This window comes from Mus musculus, chromosome 17, assembly GCF_000001635.26.
Source record: "Mus musculus strain C57BL/6J chromosome 17, GRCm38.p6 C57BL/6J".
Taxonomy (NCBI): domain Eukaryota; kingdom Metazoa; phylum Chordata; class Mammalia; order Rodentia; family Muridae; genus Mus; species Mus musculus.
This window is the reverse complement of record NC_000083.6, coordinates 36021706-36042895: the sequence shown is the minus strand read 5'-3', so window position 1 is coordinate 36042895 and position 21190 is coordinate 36021706. Positions and strand designations below refer to the sequence as shown.

General features: G+C 47.7%; 2 protein-coding genes and 1 long non-coding RNA gene across 7 annotated transcripts in view; 2 read left to right on the top strand and 1 right to left on the bottom strand.

Moving 5' to 3' along the window:
• The first annotated feature begins 153 nt into the window (after nt 1-153).
• On the top strand, nt 154-5768 carry H2-T22 (histocompatibility 2, T region locus 22). 5 transcript variants are annotated; one of them, NM_001359755.1, is made up of 10 exons: nt 154-326; nt 436-554; nt 768-1028; nt 1211-1447; nt 2143-2418; nt 2567-2671; nt 3522-3554; nt 3673-3719; nt 3842-3911; nt 4120-4489. In NM_001359755.1, exons 2-10 carry the CDS (start codon nt 470-472, stop codon nt 4143-4145), a joined length of 1140 nt encoding a protein of 379 aa, NP_001346684.1. In that variant the 5' UTR covers nt 154-326; nt 436-469; the 3' UTR covers nt 4146-4489. The 5 variants fall into 5 exon arrangements, with proteins under 5 accessions (NP_001346684.1, NP_001334311.1, NP_001346683.1 ...); NM_001347382.1 differs by lacking the exon at nt 2567-2671 and having other exon boundaries at nt 4120-5768; NM_001359754.1 differs by having other exon boundaries at nt 154-554; nt 784-1028.
• A930015D03Rik (RIKEN cDNA A930015D03 gene) overlaps nt 4722-21190 on the bottom strand; it is a 43671-nt gene continuing 27202 nt past the window's right edge. The window contains exon 2 of the long non-coding RNA NR_015618.2: nt 4722-5463. This is a non-coding gene — a long non-coding RNA (RIKEN cDNA A930015D03 gene). The remainder of the gene's footprint in view (nt 5464-21190) is intronic.
• H2-T23 (histocompatibility 2, T region locus 23) lies at nt 10195-12919 on the top strand. The gene is made up of 7 exons (NM_010398.3): nt 10195-10287; nt 10474-10743; nt 10983-11258; nt 11799-12074; nt 12202-12318; nt 12496-12525; nt 12665-12919. The coding sequence occupies exons 1-7, from the start codon at nt 10227-10229 to the stop codon at nt 12706-12708; spliced, it is 1074 nt and encodes a 357-aa protein (NP_034528.1). The 5' UTR covers nt 10195-10226; the 3' UTR covers nt 12709-12919.

The following is a 21190-nucleotide window of genomic DNA, read 5'->3' as shown; positions in this document are numbered from 1 at the left end:
GCCTAGATATTGATGACTTGGCACTAGTTCTCACTTTCTGTAGGGCAATTTCTCCTAATTATTTGATTGGCTAATAACGACGACAAGAAGCCAATCGCTGGGCTAAGATGAAAAGGCAAGAAAGGAAGTCATGACGTGGGAGAAAGGAACGCCTTTTACCGCCCTGCTCTCTCTGCGACCCTCCTCTCCCCAGGCAGGGTTGAGAGCAAGAAGGTGCAGGATGTAGGCCTGCAGAATTGTCAGACCCAGTGGCGGCTTTTGCCACTGGAAGAATTTCCAACATAAAACAGAGGATCAGTTTGGGACAATCGATTCTGCGACCAGAGGTAGTGTCATTTGGTTACTTTTAAAATTCAGATTTTCTGGTGTTTTCCAATCACTCGCGACTGTAATTTGAAGTTGGGTTCTGAGATAATACAATCGCTGTCGCTCTAGTTTATAAAGCTGTCCAAGATCTGCCCAGTCCCAGATGTCCTGGGTCCTCAGGGCCGCTGTGGTCTGCGCCCTTCTCCTGCAGCTGGATGCCAGACCATCCTGGACTCGGATCCCTTTGGGTGAGTGAGACCGGGGAGGGAAACTGTCTCTACTGGGAAGGCTAGGGATAGCACCACCCAGTCTCTGCACCACCCAGCAAGATCCTCCAGCCCCCCTTTTTCAGCTGTCCCGAGCTTGGCGCCCTGCTCCCTTCCCGGCCCGCACTCCCGCTCGAGATCGAGATGGGGATCGAGGAGGAGGAGGTCGGGGTCTCATCGCGCTCCTCCTCCCAGGTTCACACTCGCTTAGGTATTTCTACACCGCTGTGTCCCGGCCTGGCCTTGGGGAGCCCTGGTTCATAATCGTCGGCTATGTGGACGACATGCAGGTCCTGCGCTTCAGCAGCAAGGAGGAGACTCCGAGGATGGCACCCTGGCTGGAGCAGGAGGAAGCAGATAACTGGGAGCAGCAGACTCGTATAGTCACAATTCAAGGACAGCTGTCTGAAAGGAATCTGATGACCCTGGTTCATTTTTACAACAAGAGCATGGACGGTGAGTGATCCGAACCCATCCCAAGGATGTACCAGGGTTGTCCATATTCACTAGACCAGAGTTTCACCCAACACATGCCCAGTTCCTCAAAAACCAAGAGTCTGCAGGGATTTACTTGGAGTTGGTCTGTGTTCTACTCGTGTTGCTGCGACAGGACTGACCACCAACTATGTCCTTCCTAGACTCTCACACACTACAGTGGCTGCAAGGCTGCGATGTGGAGCCAGATCGGCACCTGTGTCTCTGGTACAACCAGCTCGCCTATGATAGCGAGGATCTCCCCACCCTGAACGAAAACCCAAGTTCCTGTACAGTGGGAAACAGCACTGTACCTCACATCTCTCAGGACCTGAAGAGCCACTGCTCAGATCTGCTGCAGAAATACCTGGAAAAAGGGAAGGAGAGGCTGCTGCGTTCAGGTGCCCAGGGGAGCCAAACCATGTCTGTTTCCTTTAGGCTACTTGCTGGGAGTTTGGAGAGCTGGAGGTGCTGGGTGGGAAGAGAGGACTTGGAGTACAGCTCACAGTTGAGCACTCCCCAGCAAGCACAACTTCTGGTTTAGATCCTTAGCATTCGCAAAAGAGGAGAGGGAGGCAGGTGAATGGGAAGGACTTTTCTCACTCCTCCCCAAGTCCAGAGAGGCAAGAGGCTCTTGTGTTCCAGATCTGTGACAAAACAATGACTTCTTCACAGGACAACCCCTCTCTTACTAGCAAGAAATTCATTTTGGAGACCAATCTTTTAGTAACTGATCAACAAATTCTTGACTTGAGCAATGATCCTAGGCCAATTGGGAGCTATTTCTCAGAACTTGTTCTGTGCCCCAGACTTCAGTGTCTCTGGAGTCAGACTCCAGCTTTTCTCAGTCTCTTGGCCCTCACCCAGCTGAGGACCAGAAGCCCTTCCCATGAGTCTGCAGAGACCTGGAGCCTCCTGTCCATGTTGTCCTGCTCACATCCTAAGGCATCCCTAAGAGCAGATCCTCCCAGGAGCAGGTGCTCTAGCTGGTGTCTAGATGATGGACACCATAATCCCACCCCAGGATGGTCACATGAACACTGCTGAGTCCCCAGAAGAAAGCACGATGCCTCATCCTTTCAACTCTCTCCCTCAGACCCTCCAAAGGCACATGTGACCCGTCACCCCAGACCTGAAGGTGATGTCACCCTGAGGTGTTGGGCCCTGGGCTTCTACCCTGCTGACATCACCCTGACCTGGCAGTTGAATGGGGAGGAGCTGACCCAGGACATGGAGCTTGTGGAGACCAGGCCTGCAGGGGATGGAACCTTCCAGAAGTGGGCAGCTGTGGTGGTGCCTCTTGGGAAAGAGCAGAGTTACACATGCCATGTGTACCATGAGGGGCTGCCTGAGCCCCTCATCCTGAGATGGGGTAAGGAGGGTGTGGGTGCAGAGCTGGGTTCAGGGAAAGCTGGAGCCTTCTGTAGACCCTGAGCTGGTCAGGGCTGAGAGATGAATGGTCTTCACCTTCTCTTCCCCTCTCCTGCCCTTCCCTCCCTTCACTTCCCTTTGCTTCCCAGAGCCTGCATGGTACCAAAAGCCTTGGATTTGGATTGTTGCCATGGTTTTCATTTTGTTCATCATTTGTCTCTGTGTGGTTTGCATATGCATGAAGAAGAATGCAGGTAGGGGAGAAATGTGTTCTGGGTTTCCTTGTCCCATTGAGGGTTTGAAGCCTTAGGTAGAGGCATACCCTACTTAGGTAACAGGATGTAGCATCCACAGTCCTCTTAGCCTGGAGCCTTTTTGTTTAACCTTAAGTGAAGGGGACTAAACAGCAGTTTCTTCTTGAGAATGGTTCTGGTGCCTGGGACCTCATGACCAGCTGTCACAGGCAAAGGTCTCACTGGGGACAAAACTCCAAGGAGGTCCTACATCACCTCAGTCCTAGAAATTTCCCTTGGGGGGGGGGGGGCTGGAGAGATGGCTCAACAGTTAAGAGCACTGACTGCTCTGCCAGAGGTCCTGAGTTCAATTCCCAGGAACCACATGGTGGCTCACAACCATCTGTAATGGGATCTGATGCCCTCTTCTGCTGTAGCTGAAGACAGCTACAGTGTACTCATAAATAAGTAAATAATATTTAAACAAAAAGAGAGAGAGAGAGAGAAAGAAAGAAAGAAAGAAAGAAAGAAAGAAAGAAAGAAAGAAAGAAAGAAAGAAAAAGAAAACTTAATTTCCCTTGGGCCCAGAACTAAGGGGTTTTGCTAGACCAGTGGTTCTCAAACTGTGGGCCGAGAGTCCTTTGGGGGTTGTCCTCTGGCATCCGACATATGAGATACTTACATTACAATTTGTAACAGAAGCAAAATTATAGTTATGAAGTAGTAACAAAATAATGTTATAGGTGGGGGTCATGACAACATGAGAATACTCTATTAGAGGCCACAGCATTAGGAAGGAAGAGAACCACTGGTCTAGGCCCTTATGACTCCCTACTCCCATGCCACCCATATGTGGTTTTTCTTTCCTCAGGTGGGAGAGGAAGGCGTGACACCCAAGAAGCAGGTGAGTGTGGTGAGGAGTGATCTCTGAGACCCTTGGAGCCCATGGGAGCCCACCGCAGTTCCTCCTTTAGCCTCTAGTCTTCTGAAGTCTGACTGGATCCTGTTTTGGTCTTTCCTAGGCAGAGACAGTCCCCAAGACTCTAGCAAGACTGTTGTGGATGATGAGGTAAAACATGGGGTGGCACAGAGGACTCGTGATGGGCAGGTAGAGAGATCTGAGTGAGAAGCGAGCTATTTGGAACATCACGGGTTACAGTAACTGCCCTGAACCTGTTCTTACTCCTATAGGAGATGGGGGTTTGCTTTTGGAAGATTAAGTCCTGTAAAACTTGTCTAGGCCACTCCCCAGGAACTTCAGGTTTGTTTACCATGTCACCCCGAAAGAGGTATCAGCCTGTCTTCCCCACCCCACCCCCAACTCTGTCGGTGTTGTCTCCCAGAAGGCTTCACTTAGCCTCCTCACCCTCCAGAGAACACTCCCAGCTGTTCCCCCTCACCCACCGCCTCTGTGGGATCACCTGCAACAGTTACTGAAGAATGCAATCTTTCCTTTTATATCCCATCAGTTGGCGAGTCTTTACTGTCACCTTGACTGGATTTAGGATCATCTGGGAGATGCCCCTTTGAGTGGCTGGGCTGTGAGGACAGCAGGCCAGTTCTTGCCACCCTGGACAGAAACACATCTCACCTTTCTGGCTCAAGGATCTGAACACCTGTCTCTTGCCTACTCGGCTTCTAGTCAGGCATTTTGTCACCTTGTCAAGGGTCCCAGGGACACAAAGCTCCCTCCTCTCACCCACAGCACTCTGGGTCCTACCCTCAGTGCTTCAGGGACATTTAATCAGGTCAAATTGGGATCAATGGCTTTGATGCAGAAAAGAACTGTGGACTAATAGAGATAGGGTTTAATTAAAAAATATATCTTTTTAATTTTAAGGTGTCTTAAATCTATTTATTTATTGGGTATGTGCATGTGAGAGCTATAGCGCACGTGTGGGAGACAGAGGACAACTTGCTGGAGTCAGTTCTCTTCCTCCACCAGGTAGGTCCCAGGGATGGTTCTCAGGTCAGCAAACTTGGACACAGTGCCTTTACCCACTGAGCACCTGGCTGACCCAACAAAGTATTTTTTGAAGGTCGGCTCATTTGTTGTTACTCATTTTTACTTGACTTTGACTTGGAGGTAAAAGCAGCCTACATCTCTTGGCAGTCTGATCTTGGCATTTTTTCTGTGGCTTCCTTCATTCTCTTGGCCCAAGGCTTAGCTCTGTAGCCTCTCCTCGGTCTCCATAGCAACGCTTAGCTCTACAGCCTCTCTCCATCTCCATAGCACCTAGTCTCTACTGAACAATACATTGGTGTTTTGTTGCAGGACAGGTGGAGTAAGGAGATGCTGGGTCTTGGATCTTGGGGGCTGTGGTCCTGGGCTTCTTCCCTTCTTTGCTTGCTTTCTCACAACGTGTTGACTGGCACCATCAGCTTCTTTGGAAAGACTGAAAAGCTTTCCGATTCTGCAGTTCTTTGGGGCCCAGGAGTATCTGTCAGTCCAGGAATCTCCTTTTCTCCTTGGCTCATGATAACCGAGTTGAGGACTCAGACTGGCATCCGTAACGTGCCTGCAGACAGACTCAGCCTGCCTCTCTCCAGCTTTCCTTGGTCACAACAGCAGGTGCACTTGGCCGTGGGTCCAGACACCTTGCTGGGACCTTCCAAGGGAAAGCCTTGTTTGCTGTTCCCATCGCTGGTTCGGACCATGTATCCCTTTGACTATTCACCAGAGGGTCAGCAGCTACTTGTGTGACCATTCGCCTCTCCTGGAAAGTACATAGCTTGCATTCATGCTCCAGGAGTTGCTGGCAGCCAGCGTCTGGGAAGGAGACATCCAGCTTCATCTTGTCATAGCCGAACACCTGGGAAGGGCCAGGAAAAAGAAAAAAATAAAAGCATGTTAATGTAGACTTTCGGCAGGAAGATTTAGAGAGGTGCCAAGAAAAGAGAAAGATAAATGTTAAGAAAAAATGGCTGCTGCTGGCCATTAATCCCAGCACTTGGGAGGCAGAGGCAGGGGGATTTCTGAGTTTGAGGCCAGCCTGGTCTACAGAGTTCCAGGACTGCCAGGGTGATACAAAGTAACTGTCTCAAAAGATATAATTAATTAATTTAAAAGTAAACATACTTTTAAGAAATCAAATAAATCCAGATCTGAAATATTGTTCTTTGCTCTGTGTGTCTTTTCTTTTTCCAAAACCAAATTTTCAATATTCACCTCATCAGCGACCACGGTTGTAAGCTGCCTGCTGTATGTGGGATTCAAACACAGGTTCTCCGCAAAAGCAGTCAGTGCTCTCTCTTAACCACGGAGCCACCTCTCCAGCCCCAAATTCTAATATTTTTTTCTTTTTTTTTTAAAGATTTATTTATTTATCATATGTATGTACACTGTAGCTGTCTTCAGACACTCCAGAAGAGGGCATCAGACTTCATTACGGATGGTTGTGAGCCACCATGTGGTTGCTGGGATTTGAACTCTGGACCTTCAGAAGAGCAGTCAGTGCTCTTAACCGCTGAGCCATCTCTCCAGCCCCCTAATATTTTTTAAGGTAATAGAAAATCAAGTCTTGACAAGATTACACTTAATGCCTGAGTGGAAAAGTCTGTATAAATTACCATGTACAACAAGGTTGCATGGTAAATTAATGGATTGTTTTACAAATATCCTTTCTAAATCCCCTTGCTGGCTTAACTCTTGGAGTTAAGGAACCCATCTTTAAAAAAAAAAAAAGATTTATTTATTTATTTTTATGTATGTGAGTATGCTGTAGCTGTACAGATGGTTGTGAGCCTTCGTGTGGTTGTTAGGAGTTGAATTTTAGGACCTCTGCTCGTTCCGGTCAGCCCTGTTTACTCAGGTCGGGTCCCGGTCGCTCCAGTCAACCCTGCTCGCTCAGGCCCAAACATTTATTTACTATTATACATAAGTACACTGTAGCTGTCTTCAGTCGCACCAGAAGAGGGCGTCGGATCTCATTACAGATGGTTGTGAGGCACCATGTGGTTGCTGGGATTTGAACTCAGGACCTCTGGACGACCAGTCAGTGCTCTTATGCACTGAGCCATCTCGCCAGTCCTAAGGATCCTATCTTGAGTTATTTACAAGGTGCGATTCTTGCATGTACTTGTAAGACTCATTATTACAACAGCTCAATACCACATCTCTGTTTTGTTCTCTACGAAATAAAAATCCTACTTTGACATATTGAAAAAGGGCCAGGAAAGAAGTTTCCACAAAGTCATGGGGATGGCTAGCTCTGAGAATACATTGTTAACTGCAAAGATGGCTGATTCTATATTGGTCCTACCAGCACACTGTGGAGTCCATCTGAGAACCAACAACCCACCTAAGAACTGACAACTGGAAATCTTAGGTTCTTGTGGACCAGCTGAAGTATCTGCCATCTGACTAACACTGTGGCAGGCGTTAGGTGATGCCATTTGTTACAAGATAATGGGGTCACTCACCCTACAATCAGGTCTCTTTACAACTCAAAATGTGTTATGTCTATAAAATTAATGTTTCTTGATGGATGTTGGTGGCACACACCTTTAATCCCAACACCTGACAGACAGAGGCAGGTGGATCTCTGAGAATTCCAGGTCAGCCTTGTCTACACAATAGAAAGAAAGAAATAAACAAAGAAAGAACTAAATAAAGCAATAAAATAAAAGAATAACAGTTCAGGACACAACCATGAACTTTGAACAGAGAACTCATCCCAACACAGCCCAGAGGCAGGCAGAAACAAATGTTTCTCAGGGTGGCCACCAGGTGGCAGTTTGCTCCTGGCTGAAAAGGCTTTAGAGGTGCCCATAAGCTGCACAAGCTTACAAAAACAAAGTCACCCCGTTCTGGGAGTCCTTTAAGGCTGGAGCATGAGCTCTGGGCCTCAACCACTTTCTGTATATTGTCTTTCTGATTTCTGCAGAGTGTAGTTCTCAGGATCACATCTGAGAATGCAACAACAGATGCATACCCTAAAAACTGCCTTCCAGTTCATCTCCACCAGCCAGGAGATGAACCACCACCAGCTGCAAAGACAGTGAGGAGGGAACAGAGGTCATTCCAGAGTTTAGTCCCGCCTAGTTAGTCAACAGTGTCCTGCAGCAGGAACCTTTGGCCTGTGTGGGTGCTTGATGAAAACCAAACAAATGACTAACAGTGTTTATCTGCTACCCTATTTGCACCATACACACGCAGATTCTCCAGTATGGAGAACAACTGAATCTTCATAGTATAGAAGATAAAATTGCTCCTATCTTCCCCCATTGTCCCTGTCACACACTACCGGGTCCTCAGGCTGTGATGTAGACATCCCCAGGGAAGTACCTTCCACTTTCTGTGCTCCACCATGTGTAAGAGTTGCCTCTAAACCTTAGACCCTTCATAAACTTGCCACCATCAGTGGTTTTGATTTTGGTTTTCTCTCCTGGCACTGCTGCTCTGCAAGGATCCAGCCATGTGTTTCCTAGTTCCCCTAACTGGATCCGAGGGTTCTCCAAGGCACCTGCTTCAGAGAGCTGGAAGAGCCCCTGTAGCTGGTTACCATGGAGATGCAAACCAGCCAGGTCTCAGGTGCCTCCCAAGTCCACTGTGGCTCACGCCCACTACTGCATCCTGCAGTGTGACCAGAGCCGCATACATTTCCTGTGGCCCTTGTTTGATCAGCTTTGCCCAGGTCCTGTAAACAATCCAGTTTGGGCCAGTGAGGTATGTGTCAAATGCTGCCTTCCTCAACCTAACTCTCTCATCAGAAGCCCACCTTCTCCAGTTTTTCAGTGACACCTAAAAAGTCATGGGTGCCAAGTCCACACATAGCACTGAGCCTCAGGTGTACAGTGCTTGCCTGTCATTTGTGAGGCCCTTCATTTATCCTCAGCTAGAAACAGCGGACATACAAATGACCTGGCAACTTTCTTGGCTATGGACCTGGTTTATTTCAAACATCTCAAAACTGAGCAAGAACCTATCAGGTCAAAGTTTTTTTTTTTCCCCAAAATTTTATTTATTTATTTATTTATTTATTTATTTATTTATTTATTTATTATGTACACAGTGTTCTGCCTATTTGCATGCCTGAAGGCCAGAAGAGGGCTTGTCTTCAGAAATGGGGTCCTGTTGTCAGTTTATGGAGAGCCTGGATTGTCTGGGAATTTCCATAAGAACCCTATGGTCAATAACTCAAGTGGATGTAACCCAGTTAGTTTCATTCTGTGTCCCTAACTCTATTGGATGTAACCCAGTTACACTCTAGTACTGGAAGCTTCCTTTGGTGGTGAGAGATGGCCAGTAGGGGCTCTGACTCCCTCATTATTTAAAGGCTTCATATTTTAGGAAGTTTCCACTACTTTGGGTTTCCCTTGTGCCCCTCATATGCCCCTCAGCTCTAGCTGTCTCTCCCCACATTCTGTCCCTCAACCTCTTCTCCCCTCTCCCCCCACCTGTTCATCCCGCTCCTGTGTAACCCCCACCCCCGGCACCAACCCAGCCATAAAACCTACCCTACTTTCCCTCCCAGGGAGATCCTTGTGTCCCTTCCTCTGTGCCTAATCTCTCTGGGTCTAAAGACTGTAGTTTGGCTGCTTTATTTCATGGCTAATATCCACATATAAGTGAATATGTACCGTATTTATCTTTCTGATGACCCAGTGGTTTTAGCATAGTGAGATAGAAACATCCCATGGTGGAGTTACATTAAAATCAACCATCTAATAACTGCCACTTGTATAGTTATAGTGTTTCGTGTTTACACAGAGCAGAGTACTAAACAGAGTCCTTCTGCGACTGGAGAGATGGCTCAGCTGTTAAGAGCTTATACCTAAGATCATGCAAGGAACCTGAGGTCAGATCCCAGCCCTCACACCGCACCTCACAACCACCTGAAACTCCAGCTCCAGGGATCTGACGCTCTGTTTGGTCCTCCTCGGGCACTGCATTCATCTATCCACACACAAACACACATATAAACATGATTTATAAAATAACTACAACTTGGGGCTGGAGAGACGGCTCAGCGGCTAAGAGCACTGACTGCTCTCCCAGAGGTCCTGAGTTCAATTCCCAGCAACCACATGGTGGCTCACAACCATCTGTAATGAGATCTGATGCCCTCTTCTGGTGTGTCTGAAGACAGCTGCAGTATACAAATGTACATACAATAAATAAATAATTCTTTAAAAAAAATAACTACAACTCGATATGCCAGGGCTGGCTGATACCCACTGGAAAACCTCCCCTTTTTGCAAGAGAAAGGGAGAAGGGAAGAGGGGAGGGGGAGGACTGGGAAAAGGAGGAAGGGGAAACTGTGGTCAGGATGTAAAGTTAATTAATTAACTAATTAACTAAGTCGAAGCTTGCACAGACTCTGCAACAAGACTTGGAAAAACAGTTTGCCCAAGAACACAAGTGCCAGAGAAGATAGTCCCAGTTAAAGCTGTAGGTCATGAAAAGGGATCCTACTGCTTTCTCTTTCATAAAGACACAAATGATGCAGTCTCAATTCTCATTTCTGTTGGACGCCTAGTTTTCTAAAAGCCAATCAGCGACGCAGAGGTCTCAAAGTACGAAGTCAACAGGAATAGTCCTCATTCAGGTTCCTCACAGACCCAGGGGGTGAGGATGTTGCTTTTTGCCCACTTGCTTCAGCTGCTGGTCAGCGCCACAGTCCCGACCCAGAGTAGTAAGTGAGGGGAGGGGTGAGGGGAGGGGTTGGGAGCGAAAAAGACTCTGTGAGGAAAAGCGGGAGGGTGGTGGTGGCGGAGGTGCAGCACCCCAAGTTCCGCCGCCCTGTCCTAGTCCCTCCCCCGCCTTTACCTGGGACCTTGAGCCTGGGGGAGGTCGGGGTCTCACCGCGCGCCGCCCCCAGGCCCACACTCGCTGCGGTATTTCACCACCGCCGTGTCCCGGCCCGGCCTCGGGGAGCCCCGGTTCATCATTGTCGGCTACGTGGACGACACGCAGTTCGTGCGCTTCGACAGCGACGCGGAAAATCCGAGGATGGAGCCTCGGGCGCGGTGGATTGAGCAGGAGGGGCCGGAGTATTGGGAGCGGGAGACTTGGAAAGCCAGGGACATGGGGAGGAACTTCAGAGTAAACCTGAGGACCCTGCTCGGCTACTACAATCAGAGTAACGACGGTGAGTGCGGCTGGGATCACAGCTATGATCACTCCATGTCCCCTGAGACGGGCCTGGGTCATCTTGACCCGCTGAGACAAAGTTTCATCCAAACGCCTACCCAGAACCTCAGACAAAAAAGCCCCCGCAGAGTTCTGCTTAGGTTTGGGGTTGTACTTTTGTTTCTCTTTTGTTTTGAGATATCTACTAACATTGGGCAAAGTGGCCACAGGTGGCGCTCATCAGCGTATCCCTTCCAGAATCTCACACGCTGCAGTGGATGTACGGCTGCGACGTGGGGCCCGATGGGCGCCTGCTCCGCGGGTATTGTCAGGAGGCCTACGATGGCCAGGATTACATCTCCCTGAACGAGGACCTGCGTTCCTGGACCGCGAATGACATAGCCTCACAGATCTCTAAGCACAAGTCAGAGGCAGTCGATGAGGCCCACCAACAGAGGGCATACCTGCAAGGTCCTTGCGTGGAGTGGCTCCATAGATACCTACGGCTGGGAAATGAGACACTGCAGCGCTCAGGTGCCCTGGAGAGCTCTCCTCACTTTTCCTCTGCGGTTTGGGGGAAATCCTTGAGGTATAACCTCAGGGGCAGAACGCTGTTCAGCGGGCACAGCGCGGAGGAGGAGGGAGAGGGACTCCCAAAACTGCTTTTCCCCTGTAGGGATTCTAATCCTTAACAAAAGCAGATCAGGCTCGACAATGGCCCTGGACCCATGGGGGGAGGGGGCTCTTTCTCAGGCCTCCCTCCTTGCCCTACTCAGTGTCTCTATAGTCAGACTCCAGCTTTTCTCAATCTCTTGGCCCTCATCCAGCTCAGGACCAGAAGCCCTTCCCATGAGTCTGCAGAGACCTGGAGCCTCCTGTCCATGTTGTCCTGCTCACATCCTAAGGCATCCCTAAGAGCAGATCCTCCCAGGTGCAGGTGCTCTAGCTGGTGTCTAGATGATGGACACCATAATCCCACCGCAGTCCTCCTGTCCACCCCAGGACGGTCACATGAACACTGCTGAGTCCCCAGAAGAAAGCAAGATGCCTCATCCTTTCAACTCTCTCCCTCAGACCCTCCAAAGGCACATGTGACCCATCACCCTAGATCTGAAGATGAAGTCACCCTGAGGTGCTGGGCCCTGGGCTTCTACCCTGCTGACATCACCCTGACCTGGCAGTTGAATGGGGAGGAGCTGACCCAGGACATGGAGCTTGTGGAGACCAGGCCTGCAGGGGATGGAACCTTCCAGAAGTGGGCAGCTGTCGTGGTGCCTCTTGGGAAGGAGCAGTATTACACATGCCATGTGTACCATGAGGGGCTGCCTGAGCCCCTCACCCTGAGATGGGGTAAGGAGGGTGTGGGTGCTGAACTGGGGTCAGGGAAAGCTGGAGCCTTCTGCAGACCCTGAGTTGGTCATGGCTCAGAGCTGGGATCATAACCCTCACCTTCATTTCCTGTACCTGTCCTTCCCAGAGCCTCCTCCATCCACTGTCTCCAACATGGTAATCATAGCTGTTCTGGTTGTCCTTGGAGCTGTGATCATCCTTGGAGCTGTGGTGGCTTTTGTGATGAAGAGGAGGAGACACATAGGTAGGAAAGGGCAGGGTCTGAGTTTTCTCTCAGCCTCCTTTTGCAGTGTGCTCTGCTCCTTAATGGGAAACATAGCCACACCCACATTGCTGCAGTCTCCAACTGGGTCAGCTGTCAGTTCCGGGAACTCCCTAGGGCTGGTGTTTCTCTGGTCTCTCATGGCTTTTCTTCTCACAGGTGTAAAAGGATGCTATGCTCATGTTCTAGGTAAGTGCGAGAGAGGGGCAGGGGACACCCTTGTCCCTGAGGCTCTCAGGATGGAGCTGGGATTTGTTCCAGCCCATAATCTCCTCTTGCCACATCCTCTCTGTCTCCTCTGTGTGCCTTGTTATCTCTTCTACTGCAGGCAGCAAGAGCTTCCAGACCTCTGACTGGCCTCAGAAGGCATGAAAATCCCTGGGGGGGCTGGTGAGATGGCTCAGTGGGTAAGAGCACTGACTGCTCTTCTGAAGGTCCAGAGTTCAAATCCCAGCAACCACATGGTGGCTCACAACCATCCGTAACGAGATCTGACTCCCTCTTCTGGAGTGTCTGAAGACAGCTACAATGTACTTACATATAATAAATAAATAAATAAATAAATAAATAAATAAATAAATAAATGAATGAATGAATGAATGAAAATCCCTGGGGGCCTGGGACTGGACCTGAGGCACAAGGGAGACCGGGGTTCAATTCCTAGCACTGACATGGCAGGTGTCTGTTACTAGTAACAAACAGTTCATGTCTCATGAATGTAGGCATGAATGCAGCTAAAGCACCTACATACATAAAATTAAACCTTTAAAAAATAAAAGGTGTGTGGACAAACAATATTGTCTTTGTAAATGTTCTGAGGATGGCAGGGAGTTACAGCGCCATAGCAGTTTCTATTGTTTGGTGTTCACCATCTGTCTGGTTGTTTTTCTCCTTGATGTGATAAGACAACCATGACCAAGGCAACTTTTAGAAGAGTTTATTGGGGGCTTAGAGTCTGTGACCCTATGGAAGGGAACGCGACAGCAGTCAATCAGGCATGGCGCTGGAGCAGTAGCTGACCAGGAGCATGAGACAGAGAATGCTGAATAAAAATGGCTCAGCAGGCTTTGGAAACCTTAAAGCCCACCCCTGGTGATTCGCCTCTTCCAGCATGGCTGCTTCTCCTAATGTCCCCAAAGAGTTCCACCAACTGTGACTGTAAGACCCCCTTTCGGGGACCCCCACTCTAGTCTCAAGAGTGAGAGAGCACCCAAAGAAACACGAGAATCCATCTTGCTGTAGTCACATGAGGCAGTTTAATGATGGAGCTCTGGACCTACATGCATCCCACACAGGAGATAACGGATGTTGGCCTCAAAAGTTAGGGGTTTATATAGGAAAGGAGTGGGGTAGGGGAAGAATTGGCACAGTTACACACAAATGTGCAATTTAAACATCAGAGAGTAACTCTAAAGGGAGGGTGTCTATCTTGGTTGGCAGGACATCTGGCTAAAACCCAAAACATATCAGCAAGTGGTCCCTTACTCATCTTGAGCTTGTCCAGAGATTGTCCTTGTGTGCCTCTCTTATCTCAAAGGCTAGTTGGTTCCTGGGATGGCTTTACAGCCTTTGTTCTTTGCTCTAAGCCCAAAAAGCCCCCTAACTAGCAAGTCACATGAGACATGGACCTTGAATAAACTTTCTGGCTAGGGCTTTAAAGTCTTGAATTTAGTTTCCTTTCTTTCATTACCAAGTACTCAAACATCACATTTGTAAGGAGTAGCAGTGCAACCTGGGGCTTCCAGTCACACATCCCGTATAGTATGGCAACACAAGAGATCTGCTGTCACTTCACCTCCCACCATCAACAGGAACCGATGCTCAGCCCTAAGGCCTCCGCACTCATCAAGGTTTCTGTCATTTCTCTCTTTGTGCCCCCAGCCTGAGTGAATCCAGCTAACTGAGAGCCTGTGTCCTTGGTTAGCATGACCAGGCAGGTCCACATTGATTCCCTGGTCCACGTGAGCTGTGCCCACCAGTGCATCATCACTGTAACCAAAGGCATGTGCAATTTTTAAAAAATACTTATTTATTTATTTAATGTATATGAATATACTGTAGCTGTCTTCAGACACACCAGAAGAGGGCATCAGATCCCATTACAGATGGTTATGAGTCACCATGTGGTTGCTGGGAATTGAACTCAGGACCTCTGGAAGAGCAGTCAGTGAGTGCTCTTAACTGCTGAGCCACCTCTCCAGCCCCTGGTGAGACAGACTTTCACTATATAGCTTTGGCTGGCTAGGAGCTCACTGTGTAGACCAGGCTGGCCTCAAACTCAGAGAGATTTGCCTGCCTCAGCCTCCTGAGTGCTGGGATTAAATGAGTGAGCCACCGTGCCTGGTGCCATTCTTTTGGCCCTTTTGGATCAGCATCTCCCAGGTACTGTAAAAACAGTCCAGTCTGGACCATGGGATTGTGCATAAGGTGTTGCCTCCCTCATTCCCAATTCCCAGCAAAGACTTGCCTTCTTCTGTAGTTTCCCATGGGACAGGAAAGTATCATGGATATGGAATATAAACGAATCCATTAAAGCAAGGCTTCTAAAACTCTCTACTTACGACTTCTTTTCTGCCAAGATATTTTTACATGGCCTTAGGCTTTGGGGAGTATAAAACAGTTATACAAATCAAACACTGATAATAAAACAATTTATTTTAAAACAGATTATTTGTCCTGTGGTGGTGGCGCACCCCGTCAATCTGAACACTTGTGGGTCAGAGGCAAATGGATCTGAGTTCAAGGACAGCCTAGTCTATTGTGTGAGTTTCAGAACAGCCAGGGCAACACAGAGAAACTGTCTTGATAAACCAAACAAACAAACAAACAAAAAGTATTATTTGATATACATATGTAACTTTTACAAGTTATTAAAAATTAAAGCAAATTTCTATACACCATGCTTATTTTAAAGAGATTTAAACTTAGTCAGGTAGGTATGCTGTTGCATGCCTGTAATCCTAGCAGTTGAGAAGTCGAGACACAAGGATCAGGAGTTCAAAGGCATCCTTATTTACAAAGTGATTTCAAGGTCAGCCGGGCTACCGGAGAAACTCTCTAAAAGCAGACAGGGGAAGAGTCGGGGGATGGTTAAATATTGGCTAAGTATAAGATCCCGAAGAACACAGAGCATCTTCGATGTTTTTCATAGCTATTGATAATTTGATTTTATAGTCATCAGTACTGAGAATGCCTCTTTATATAATCACATGGGACAAAATGATAGAAGTATATTTAAGGCCATTCAAAACACAGGCCCTAATCCCAAGCCCAAATTCACTTAACAATTTTTTTGTGTTTATTTTTTTGTTTGTTGTTTTTGTTTTGGTGTCTATTTTTTGAAACAGGGTCTCTCCTGTACCCCAGGTTGGCCTCCTATTTGCTCGGGAGTTGAGGATGTGCCATAATGCATGATTTATGCAGTGCTGACCACAAAATTCAGGGCTTCGTGTGTTCTAATCAACTAAATCCCCGGCTGGAGCAGTCGTTTGGTTTTGTCAAGATTTAATTCAGCAACTCAAATACCAAGTTTTTATTTTTATTTTATGGGAGTGCCTGCATGTATATCTGTGTACCGTGTGTGTGTGTGTGTGTGTGTGTGTGTGTGTGTATGTATATATATGTGTGTGTGTGTGTGTGTTGCCTTTGGAGACCAAAAGAAGCATCAGATCCCAGGGCCTGGAGTTACAGACAGCTGTTCCTTGCTGTGTAGGTAGGTGTGTAGGGTAGGGTGGTGATCAGAACCAAGACTGAGGCAGAGTTAGTTATGTGACGAGGCCAGAGTGTGCACTGCCAGGAACAGCTTAAAGGCACTGCACCTTTTGATTCCTAATTACTTTTTGATTACTGTGCACTCTGAGACCTTGCTATTGTTCATGGCCCACCACCTTAGCTATGCACATTCAAGACCCACTCTCTAGAAGGTCTTGAAAGATGGATTTCCCTCATGATGCTGCAAATCACCCCAGCAATGTGTTCTAGTTTCTGTTCTATTGCTGAGATAAAACACTTTATCCAAAAGACAAGGTAGGGACGGGAAAGTCTATTTGGCTTACAATTCCAGGGTACGGTCAGTCCATCACAGAGGGAAACCACGGTGGCGGGAGCCTGAGACAGCTGCTCACGTCATGTCCACAGTCATGAGAGATGAATGTGTCCATGTTGCCTGCTTGCTATTCCACACATATGACAAAGGAACTCGCTTCACACCCAGAGAAGTTTGGCAGGGACCATGAAAGATGTTGCTTACTGACTGGCAAGTGTGGCTAATGCTCAGCTAGCTTTCTAATACAGCCTGGGACCTCCTGCCTAGGGGGATGGTGCTGCCTAAGAAAGCATCATCAATCAAGAAGACTCCCTGGAGACATGCCCGCTGGTCAGTCTGATGTAGATAACGCCTCAGTTGAGATTCTGTTCCCCTGAAATTCTGGGTTGTGTCAAATTGGCATTTAAAGTTCACCAGAACACAGTGGAGGGATGCGCGGGGTATTCTAACCTCCTCCTCAGCACTTACTCACTCTCACATCCTGCAGACACACCACTAGGGCTTCCCATAAGCATGCATAAAGTTTCCCCATAATTTTAATAGACCAGAAAGGGATGCTTTGGGGTTACCAAATTTCCTTGTATAGGGTTGTTGTTAATGCTGAATTATAGATATTTTTCTTCCTTAAGGGTCAAACTTTTAAATCATCTACTCTTCCTATTCCTGACTCCCTACTATCTGTATCTGTCTTCCCAAGGCCTCCATGGTTTTGGATCCTAGGATAAGCTCTCTAGCCCTCTGTGGTTTTTGGTTTTGTTTTTTGTGGGGGTTTTTGTGTGTGTGTGTGTGTGTTTTTTTTTCACCCTCCCAGCTGTAGAATGTGAGCTAGCATATTTATCTTCTGTTTTCTTTAATTTTCATGCTTTATCTGCTGATAGAGCGGATACTGCTGTTCATAGATCCCCTTCCTGTTAGTTTCTCCCTTTAGGCAATAGTTTGTACTCAGCAGCATATCTCACTGCTGATGGTGGGAACAGTCTGCTTCCCTGCCACCTTCCCAAACATGCTACGTCCCGGGACAAGCTCTCCAGTCCACTCAGAACATCGGGTGTCGTGATAACTCTGTCAACTAGACACAACCTAGAGTAACAAGGGAAGAGACTCAATGAGGAACTGTCTCCATTGGATTGGATGGTGGACGTAGACAGGCTTTCAACTCCCTCAGCAGGGGGTCTGCCATTCTGTGAGTGGAAAGACAGCTGAGCAGGCAAAGGAGCCTGTATGTTCTCTCTGCTTCTGACTGTGTGGCATGGCCAGCTATTCTAAATTCCCACTTCAATGGCTTCCTGATAACTGTAACCTGGAATTAAAAACTGAATAAAGTCCTCCCACCCAGAGGCTTTCTCCTGTCAGGACACTTTATAAAAGAACAGAAACGAACAGCATACCACATTCTAATTCCAAGTTTGAATAGTACCAACCACTCAGAAAATGACTCAGAAAAGTTCAGCCTATGAGTAATAATCAATGAACCATTGGCTATAGCCTCAAGCGGCTACACCTCCCGAGTCCCACTACCCCTGGTTTATGGTTTCCTTTTATATATCCTATCTGTCAATGGCTGCATGCAGGGAGGGGGTGGGGGCTAATGACCTCTAGGAAGGCAGCTATCTACAAAGTTATCTCCCTTGTTTCCAACAGAAAAAGGTTAACAGCCCCCTCAATTTTATATATGGTTCTGCTTATATCCTTGCTTGGCCACAAGCTGGGGTCTCTGCTTAGTCACTATGGCAGCTCCTGTCCCAAGATGGTAATGGTCAGGCATTCGTCCAAATATACCCCTTAAAACCTTCTTTAAATTGTATATGTGTGTGAACTTTGTTTACATGTATGTCTGTACATCCCTTACATGCCTGATGCTCTCAGAGATCAGAAGAGGTCATTATATCCCCTGGAACTGGAGCAACAGATGGTTGTGAGCCTCCATGCAGGTGCTGGGAATCAAACTCAGGTCCTCTGGAAAAGCAGCCAGTGCTCTTAACCACAGAGTCACACACACCCATCCCCCGCCACCCCCCCCCCAACCCCTCACACTGACCTCTTAATAATATTGCGCAATAATCATCTTATGTCCTCCATTCCCTTCTAATGTGGCCAGAGACGGCCTTGGCTTTGGGAACTCACTTTGGAAACTATTTTACATAAAGGTTTGGGGAGCCTGGCAGTTCCATGTAGTCACCCCTAAGTAGCCAGCAAATGGTTAACAAAGAGCAGCAGGGATTTCTGTAGAAACCTGTTTGGGAAGCTGAAGTGCAAGTTGGATCTGGGTAAAAGAAACAATGACTCCTTTGTCACATGTTACTGATGAGCACTGTGCCTTCCTCCTCCTCCGGCTCCTCTCCCCAGCCGACTTGTGTGGACGCCTTGACTGCCCTGTACAGGCTCCAAAATCAACATCAAGAGAATTCATCTTTGGCACACATATGGCAAAGAAGAAAGAGGAGGAGAGAACTTGAGTTTAGTCGCTCATTAGCCTGGGAGGACTGAAGACAGACTGTACAGGAGAAAAATTAAATAATGTGTCAAACTAACCCTTTACCCAGCAGGTGCTGGGTGGTGCCTCCCACACGCACTAGAGTTTTAGGCAAAGGTTTGAGGGAGTAATGTAAGGAGCTCTAAGTCCTGCCTCTGGGACCTTGCAGCCAGCTGTCATCCACAGCTCGATTCCTAAAAGAGATCTGGAGATAGTGTGCTGTTGTGTAAGAGGAGAGCTGGGGTGTGGCAATATCCTGCCACACCCCAGCCTCCTCCACTTTCAGTTTCCTGTTCCTGGCCTTGGGTTTTTTTCCCCTCATAGACTGACAGGAGACTCACCATATCCAATTAGACCATTAGCCTTGGTAATTCTCTTTTTATTAGGAATTATTTTGCCTCATACTGATCCCCAGAACCACACATGGAAGGAGAGAACCAATTCCCTAAAATTGTCCTCTGATCTCTGCACACATTTATGCTATGCATGCACCCACACAGAGATATACATAAAACAAATGCTTTTTTAAAAAGACAAAACAATGCTGCTCCCACCCCCGAAATAAACCTTGAGCAGGCCCCCTTCCTGTACCAGTTTTAGACATCTATCCCCTCTCTCCACCCCGACCTCCATCCTCCGCCCCTTTAAAGGACTGGGAAACATCACCAATCACAGGTTTAAAGGGTTTAATAACGTTGTCAACCCCTTAGCTCCTGTTCACATTATTCAATACTCTTTTGGAATATCAGTTAGACCCAGCAGTGGCCAACAGCAGAATTTCACGTTCCATAGTGTCCTGAACTGGTGTCTACCCACACAGCCTGGGAGCCGTGAACGCACTAGCGAAAGCTTGTGCCACATGGTTCTGTAGGTAAAGTGTTTGCTTTGAAGCCTGACAGTGACCTGCCAAGCTTAAGACTGCAGCCACTGACTCCCCTGGCACTTGAACAGGCCTGGTAGGATTGGATGGAGGCTAAGACAGCCCCTACCTGTCTCCTCTCTGCCAAGGAAGGCAGGAAGGGTCCACAGCCAGGAGGCATCTTCAAACTCTCTTTGAAGACCTGGAACGCCACCATGTAAAGATCAAAGTGTCCTCAGACCTCTCCATACACGCTATAGCACACAGGCAACACAACCTCCATTACCAACACAACAGTAATAAAATCGAAACAACAACAACAAAAAAAATTAAAAACCTAACCAGTCAGTCTTGTTCTGCAGCGGGGTAAGAAAGACCAAAACCTAACCCAAGTTACAAGAAAGATAGTGATGGCTACTCAAGACAAGGCCTTCAATCAAACTCAAAGCCCACTGATATGGCTGGCCAGCTTGCTCTGGGGAACCCCATGTCCACCTCTGGAGTTTAGAGTTACCTGCAGGCTGACATACTCATCTAGTTGTTAGCATTGAATTTTATCCCAGTTGGTTCCTGACAGTTCTTCCATGTTTGTATTCCTCTGTTCTGTGTAAGAACCCAGTAACCTCTTTGTACCTAGCCGGTGTGTCACCCAACTTCCCTATTTTCTTCTGTATAAAAAGTTTGATGCTCGATTTGACAAATTACATTCAGATCCACACTCCCTTGTGTCGAGTCTGTCTGTCAATTTCCGCCTACTCCTTGCCCACCTGCACTAGAGACTTGTTCCACGCAGACAAGGGACCAAGAGGGTCTGCGGCACTCGAGCATGCACATGCTCTTGCACGTGTGAGTTTATGTGCGCCATAACTGCAGGTGCCTGTAGAGGCTAGATGAGAGCAATGGATCCCTTGACTGGAGTCACATATGGTTGGGAGCCTCCTGATGGGCATGCTGGGAACCAAACCTGGGTCCTCTGCAAGAGCAGTTAAGCGTTAAGCCATCTCTATCTCTCCAGCCTCTAATTAAACTTTTTCCTTTTTAAGATTTATTTATTTTATGTATGTGAGTACACTGTTGCTGTGCTTCAGACACACCAGAAGAGGGCACTGAGTAGCATTACAGATGGTTGTGAGCCACCATGTGGTTGCTGGGAATTGAACTCAGGACCTCTGGAAGAGCAGTCAGTGCTCTTAACTGCTGAGCCATCTCTCCAGCCCCTAATTAAACCTTTTAATAATTTTTTTTTTCTTAGCACACAAAGTAATGGATTTAGCTGCAGCAGCACTCCAATGCACAATTATCATTCCACTTGGTTCTCTTTTACCCCATCTTTCCATCTTCACCCTCCCTGGTTGTATGTGGGACAGCTTACAGAATAAGGGCACTGAGCACTCTTGCCAGGCCATTGGCTAGGCTGGTAGCTAGCAAGCCCCAGTGATTCCCTCTTCAACACCCCCAGCACTCAAGTCACTGATGT